Consider the following 8,210-nt stretch of genomic DNA (forward strand, 5'->3'; position numbering starts at 1 on the left):
GATTCGAGCCACGAGCGCCGCCCGAACGAGCGGCAACAGCAGCGGCACGACGCCGGCAACTTAGAAGGCGACGATTTGCCGATACAACGGCGGCGGCTATGAAGACTACGAGTATGCATATTATACGCCTAGGCAGGAGTATGACTAAATCACTCCAAATTTCATGTATGCAGGAGTATGACTTAGTCACTCCAAATTTCCTATATGCAGGAGTATGACTTAGTCACTCCAAATTTCATGTATGCAGGAGTATGACTTAGTCACTCCAAATTTCATGTATCATCAGTGCTATCTCGAGTCAATTGAATCATTCGAAAATGGACACCAAACACATCACGGGTAATATAATTCACATGATTCATTCAACAAAGTTTGGTACAATAAATTATTACACATCATTTCTTCCCTTGTGTCCCTGCTTGCTTACGATTGTGCCGTATCCATGGAGCATCCTCATCATTTAACTTAATGCTTGGGTCGGTGTTCACTTTGAAGGGCGGAATTTCAGCAAACATATTATAATCTTCGACATGTCTGTCTTGTCCTCCACTCCCACGATGTTTCTTTTCCACTGAAAGAACAATGTGGCGCTTTGAATCATCGCATGATGTACCGATCGTTTTCTTATCTTTCCGTTTCCTCGGTTTGCTACTCATGTCCTTCACATAGAAAACCTGAGCGACATCTTTCGCTAGGACGAATGGTTCGTCAAGGTAACCAAGATTGTTGAAATCCACCATTGTCATTCCGTATTGCTGGTCCACCTTTACCCCACCTCCTGTTAGCTTGAACCATTTGCACCAGAACAAAGGGACCCTAAAGGAGGGTCCATAGTCAAGTTCCCATATCTCCTCTATGTAACCATAATATGTGACCTTTTGCCCATTCTCGGTTGCTGCATCAAAGCGGACACCACTGTTTTGGTTGGTGCTCTTTTTATCTTGGGCGATCGTGTAAAATGTATTCCCATTTATCTCGTACCCTTGGAAAGTCGTTATAGTCGAAGATGGTGTCTTGGCCAACATGTACAGCTGATCTACAACCTTATTGTCACTCATTAAATGTTTTCTCAACCAACTGCCGAAAGTCTCCATGTGGGCCTTCCTAATCCAGGATTCAGGCTTCCCAGGGTTGTCCGAGCGTAAAATATTCTTGTGTTTCTCAAAGTACGGAGCCACCAAGCTGGAATTGGTCTGAAGCGTGTGGTGTGCTTGATCGGAAGAATGGCCGTCCATACATATCATTGATTTCCTTCCGATCGTGCCTTTTCCACTTAGTCTCCCCTCGTGCCGCGATTGAGGAAGACCAATCGGCTTAAGGTCTGGAACAAAGTCAACACAAAACTCAATTACCTCCTCATTTCCATAGCCCTTGGCGATGCTTCCTTCTGGCCTAGCACGGTTACGAACATATTTCTTTAATACTCCCATGAACCTCTCGAAGGGGAACATATTGTGTAGAAATACAGGACCGAGAATGGAAATCTCATCGACTAGGTGAACCAGGAGGTGCGTCATAATATTGAAGAAGGATGGCGGGAACACCAACTCGAAACTGACAAGACATTGGATCACATCGTTATGTAACCGTGGTAGAACTTCTGGATTGATTACCTTCTGAGAGATTGCATTGAGGAATGCACATAGCTTCACAATGGCTACTCGAACATTTTCCGGCAGGAGCCCCCTCAAAGCAATCGGAAGCAATCGCGTCATAATCACGTGGCAGTCGTGAGACTTCAGGTTTTGGAACTTTTTCTCCGCCATGTTGATTATTCCCTTTATATTGGACGAGAATCCTGACGGGACCTTCATACTGCTCAGGCATTCAAAAAAGATGACCTTCTCTTCTTTGGTCAGAGCGTAGCTGGCACGACCTTGAAACCGTTCCGGATGCCGGTCATCAGGGTCTTTCAAACTTTGCTGGTCCTGCCGTGCTTCCTTTGTATCATTTGACTTCCCATACACGCCCAAGAAGCTTAGGATGTTCACGCAAATATTCTTCGTAACGTGCATCACGTCGATTGCAGAGCGGACTTCTAGGACTTTCCAATATTCTAGCTCCCCGAATATAGATTTCTTCTTCCACATGGCTACGTGCCCGTCAGCTCCCTTCGGAACTGATTGTCCGCCAGGACCCTTTCCAAAGATGACTTTCAAACCCTTGACCATATCAAATACCTCAGCACCAGTGTGTTCCGCAGGCTTCGGCCGGTGATCTGCCTTGCCGTTGTAATGCTTGCCTTTCTTTCTTACTGGATGACCTTTCGGAAGAAATCGACGATGCCCAAGGTACACGTTCTTCTTACAATTTGGCAAATGTACACTTTTAGTCTCATGTAAGCAGTGCGTGCATGCATTGTATCCCTTATTTGACAGTGCCGAAAGGTTACTAAGAGCAGGCCAATCGTTGATGGTTACGAAAAGCAACGCTCGTAGGTCAAATTCCTCTTCTTTGTGCTCATCCCACACACGGACACCAGGTCTGCCCCACAGCTGTAAAAGTTCATCAACTAATGGCCTTAGGTACACATCGATATCGTTGCCGGGTTGCTTCGGACCTTGGATGAGCACTGGCATCATAATGAACTTCCGCTTCATGCACAACCAAGGAGGAAGGTTGTAGATGCATAGAGTCACGGGCCAGGTACTATGGCTGGAGCTCTGCTCGCCAAAAGGATTCATGCCATCCGTACTTAGACCAAATCTTATGTTCCTTGCGTCAGCTGCAAAATCTTTGAACTCTCTGTCGATCTTTCTCCATTGCGTTCCATCTGCGGGGTGTCTCAACTCCCCGTCCGACTTACGGTCCTCTTTGTGCCATCGCAACAACTTGGCATGCTCTTTGTTCCTGAACAGACGTTTCAACCGTGGTATTATAGGAGCATACCACATCACCTTGGCGGGAACCCTCTTCCTGGGTTTCTGGCCCTCAACATCGTCACCAGGGTCATCGCCTCTGATCTTATAACGCAATGCGGTGCATACCGGGCATTCATTCAAATTCTCGTATTCACCGCGGTAGAGGATGCGATCGTTGATGCATGCATGTATCTTCGTAACCTCTAAACCTAGAGGGCAGACAACCTTCTTTGCTTCGTACGTAGTGGCGGGCAACTCGTTATTCTTTGGAAACATATTCTTCAACATTTTCAGCAAGTTTTCAAATGCCGAGTCAGCTACACCTGCCTGTGCCTTCCATCTCAGCAAATCCAGTGTGCAGCCCAGCTTTTTCAGACCATCATCGCATCCGTGGTACAGCGCCTTCCTGTGATCCTCTAACATGCGATCCAAATTCTCCCTCTCTTTTCAGTTTCGCAGCGTCTCCGTGCATCAGCAATGGTCCGACCAAGATCATCAACGGGATCATCATCACGTGCCTCTTCTTCACCTTCCCCTTCACCTTCCCCTTCACCTTCAGCATCCTCCATGAAAGTATCAGCGAAATGAGCAAGATAGCTTTCATCGATGAAATCATCCCCTTCTTCATCTTCTTCCATTATAACCCCTCTTTCTCCATGCTTGGTCCAACAATTATAGCTTGGCATGAAACCGTGCCGAAGCAGGTGCATGTGAACATCTCTTGAGCAAGAGTAACCATTCTGATTCTTACATTTAACACATGGACAGATAACAAAACCCCCCTGCTTGTTCGCATTAGCCACTACGAGGAAATCTTTCAAACCCGCACTGAACTCGCCGGAGAGTCGGTTACCGTACATCCATTGTCGATTCATCTGCATTATTATAATATAAAATATATAATTAACCATCATGCATTTGTTAAACTAACTAGCTACAAACAATATAAATTAAACAATGAACTACACACACATGCACATTTTATCAACGACACATCAAAGGTTCAAGTTGCTAACCGCGATCGAGGAGGAAAAAATAAATGAGAAAGCTCAAGTGTGGCTCCAACACTTCATATCATGTTTATTTCATGCTCTTGGGGCATTTCATCAAACACCTTATGTGCATAAGAGGAACCAAAAGCAAACCTAACACCCACTTGTGAAGCTTGTGAAGAGAATGGCACCAAATGGCTAAGTGTTGGCTGCTGGATGGGTATATATAGGGGAGGGGCTTTAGTCCCGGTTGGCCTGGCCAACCGCGACTAAAGGCCTTCGGGCACCTTTAGTCGCGGTTGGCCTGGCCAACCGCGACTAAAGACCCCCCACGTGCACCGGCTGGCCACCGAGCGCTCTGGGCCCAGGCCTTTGGTCGCGGTTCTCCTCCCGAACCGCGACTAAAGGTACCATTAGTCGCGGTTCCTGCAGCATCGCGACTTATGGGGCTCACCCGAAGCCTGTTTTTCCACCAGTGTAACTGTTTACACACCATTAAACCAGGAGTGGAAATCGGCAACGTGCAAATACACATGGAGTGAACCATATGAACTTTTATAAATCTAGACTAGCTAGTACACGAATAGATATGTGGGAATGGCTTTCACGTTTCAGAACTCAGGGCTTGGACTAAAAGCTATTTCGGTTAAATCTGTTAGCCCACCAAGCATAGAAACAAATCTCTAAGGACCTCTAAGCTCCCTGTGTTTTGGAGCCCTGTGGTTGATTGGGGCACCGGACGGTACCCATGGGCACCTCATCGCATTCTGCGGCGTGTGTGATTTTGGTGGGTCTGGTGTGTTTGGTCGCCTGAAAACGCCTCACAGACCTTCGCTTGGTCGGTTCGATGTTGTCTTTGACCGGTAGGGGTCGTTCTCTTTCATGTTCTAGTTAGTGCAACAGCGGTTTATCCTCCCTTGTGGTGCTCTCCTGGGACCTGGGTTCGCCCTGCTCGGCCATCCTTGTTGCGGTCAGCTCGCTGTCGTGGCCGCCGCGAGTGCCTGCACTGTGCGGGCTCTCCCTGCTCAGCTGCTCTAGTTCGTTCCTCTACCTTCGTGTCGGCGAAGATCGACCGCAAGTGACCAACTCCATTCGCCCATTCGTTGTTCGATCCGCCCGCCGCCCACATAGCCCCTTCTCGATGTGTCAGGATGCCATAGCGCGGGCCGTTCAGCTGCGCCCTCATTTTTGGCAGCAAGATGCCGCTGCCCTCTCTATGACTCCAGCCACTCCATCGGCAGTGTCACTGTCGTTGCATGCAGCATCAGGTGAGTCCTTTCCTCTTTTCCTCTCAAGATCAGGTGGCTCGTCCGGACAGGACTGCTGGTTTCGGGATGTGGCATGGTCTTAGCATCCAGAAGCTATGTGCCTATATGTGCCTCCCTTTTGTGTCAATTAATGCGTAGTTGATCTGGTTTAGTTTATTGTTTATCAGATGCATTGCAATTTTTTCTCAAGATCACAAAGATGTTGGATGAATTGCATGAAAAGGTTCATCCGCTGCCGTCCTCCCCACCGACACACCAAACCCTAGACCATCCGATCTGATGAGGCGCTATAGCGGCGGGAAGCACCACCTACATCGCCGCCACTCCTCCATCGCCGCCATGGCGAGCTCCTCGTCGACGAAGACCAACGGTATGCACCCTGTTGTTCCCCTCTAGTGTTCATCCCGGTTATGCTAGATGCAATTACTCACTAGATGCAGCAACTAGAGGTCCTAGCAGATCTATCAATGGTATCAGAGCATGTCTAGTTTCGTTCATCTAGTTGAGGTAGATCTTATACGGGATAGAATCGAAAACAGAGAGTTTACTTTTTAGTCTTGCAAACCCTAACCCTAGATCGGGTCATCCTAAGTAGAACATGGATTAGATAAGAGAGAAAAAAGGGACAGAGAGAGGGAGGCGGCATCCATGCCGGCCTCCACTTACCGGCTTTGCTCCGGGAAGGGCCCTCCGCAGAGGCGCCGGCGCTAGGGCACCGCGGCCAATCCGCTCGATGGCGGCGCGCCCACCCGCAAGGGGAACGCGCGCACCGGTGAGAGGGTAGGCAACGGCGCCACCATCTCTCCACATGACGGCCCGTTTCGACGGCTACCATCACCGTCCTCGTCTGGCTCTCGCCGCCGCAGTCGGGTGGTGAGTGAGAGAGGTAGAGAGATGAGATATGAAGGGGCTAGGGTTTCCGGGTCAGCTCCCGGCGGTTTTGTGCGGCCGATCTCGGCGCACAGCCGTCGGATGCGATCCGACGGTCAGCAGCCGCCCGGGGTCTCTCCTTAGGCCCAAGAGAGAAAGACAGTGTCGCGGGCCAGACGCTGGGCGCGGCCCATCTAGCAGCGCGACTGGTTTTCCGCATGTGCGCGTTTTTTGCCTTTAGGAGAGCATCAGAGAAGAGCCCATCTGGGCTGTTATGTCTGTTTTTTTGTTTCCAGTAAATTTTTTCTGTTTTAATTTTCTGGAAATAGTTTAGTAATAAGAATAAATGTGAGATAGGAATTTTTTCATGTGGGTTAAAGTTCGAAAATTAAGTTAAGTTTCCGCTGTGTTAGTTAAGTTCAAGTCATATTTTATTGTTTCGTTATTTAATTGGAACCAACGGGAAAATTGAATTAGGAAATGAGAGTTTATTTTGAGTATGATGATTTTATTTAATGACCAACGTTGTTAATAAAATTGTATTCCGCAAGATTCAGAGGTATCATTATTGGTTCTATTTCTGCCCAATGGTGACATAGAATTAATATTGAGAAGTGCCATGTTTTAATTTGACCAACGTTGAATTAATTCATTTTGATGGAAATTTTGTTTCAGGAAATCCTATGAGTTTTATCTCGGCTATTGAGCCCCTCAATGGAGGGAACTATGGCTCATGGCGAGAGAAGATTGAGGTGGGGCTTGCTTTGCTTGACCTCGACTTGGCACTGATAGAGGCTTGTCCCATAGAACATAAGGACCCCGTGAGGGGCGACAAAGAAAGTGAAGATGACTTTAACAAAAGGGTTCTCGACCATGGACCAAAAAGAATGAAGTACGATCTTGATCGTGCTAAGTGGGACTCGTCCAACAGAAAGTGCTTGATGGTGATCAAGAGCTCCATTTTGGAGGCTATAAGGGGAGCAATCCCACAATGTGACACTGCCAGTGAGTACCTGAAAAAGGTAGAGAGTCAGTTTACTGGGTCTTCCAAGGCCTATGCTAGCACTCTCATAAGAAAGCTTGTCACCACCAAATACACTGGTGGTGGAGTAAGGGATCATATATTGAGGATGAGCCATATGTCTTCCAAGCTCAAGTCTATGGAGATGGAGCTTCCAGAACAGTTTGTCATCCATCTGATCTTTGCCTCACTCCCAAAAGAATTTGAGACCTTTGCTGTGAACTACAATGCACAACCAGAAAAGTGGGCCATTGAGAAGATGATTTCCATGTGTGTGCAAGAAGAAGAGAGGATCAAGGGGCAATCTGGTGATTCTGTCAATTACCTAAGCCCAACCAAGAAGAGGAACTTTCAGAGTTTCAAGCCACAAGGGAAACCTCAGTGGAATCCTCCTCCTGCTAAGCCGCATGGAAAGACTGAAGATCACCAGCCGCATGAAGAGGTGTCCAAGGACACTTGCAAGTGGTGCAAGGAAAAGGGCCACTACCAGAAAGACTGTGTGGCATTCCTGAAACATCTGTGCAAGAAAGGGATTCCGTATGAGACAGACCCTGCAAAGAGGAGAAAGATGTATTAAAGTAGCAAACAACGTCCAAGCTGAAGTCGAAGCCATTGGAGATCTCCCATTAGTATTAGCTAATGGCTTTGTACTTTTATTAGTAGATGTGCTTTATGTACCCTCTTTGCATCGGAACTTAATAAGTGTATCGCGCTTAGATGATGATGGTTTTGCTTGCCATTTTGGTGATGGTCAATGTAAGATCAAGTTTAATAATGAGATTGTTGGTCTTGCCTTCAGACAAGACAAGCTTTATTTATTGTCACTTTGTGATGAGAATGTGAATGTTTTAAGCGCTGATAATGAGAATGGCTCCACATCCCTGAATGAAAATAATAAGCGGAAGAGAATTGATGAAGTCTCTTCAAAATTATGGCACTATCGTTTAGGCCATATTTCGAGGGGGAGAATAGAACGCTTAGTAAAAGAATCAATCCTTCCGCCCATGGAATTTATGAATTTATAACAATGCATCAATTGCATTAAAGGAAAGTATGTAAAGAACATAAAGAAGGGCGCCAAAAGAAGCCCATGAGTTTTAGAAATAATTCATACGGGCATATGCGGTCCGTTTCCTGTGAAATCTGTTGATGGCTATGATTCTTTCATAACATTCACAGATAATTATTCGCGTTATGG

The 8,210-nt window shown here is 46.9% G+C and overlaps 1 protein-coding gene across 1 annotated transcript; it reads left to right on the plus strand.

Moving 5' to 3' along the window:
• Nucleotides 1-6,674: 6,674 nt before the first annotated feature.
• LOC139833150 (uncharacterized) lies at nucleotides 6,675-7,589 on the plus strand. Its single transcript, XM_071823329.1, has one exon. It carries the CDS (start codon nucleotides 6,675-6,677, stop codon nucleotides 7,587-7,589), a length of 915 nt encoding a protein of 304 aa, XP_071679430.1.
• The last annotated feature ends 621 nt before the right edge of the window (nucleotides 7,590-8,210 follow it).

The sequence above is a fragment of the Lolium perenne genome, chromosome 7 (assembly GCF_019359855.2).
Source record: "Lolium perenne isolate Kyuss_39 chromosome 7, Kyuss_2.0, whole genome shotgun sequence".
NCBI lineage: Eukaryota > Viridiplantae > Streptophyta > Magnoliopsida > Poales > Poaceae > Lolium > Lolium perenne.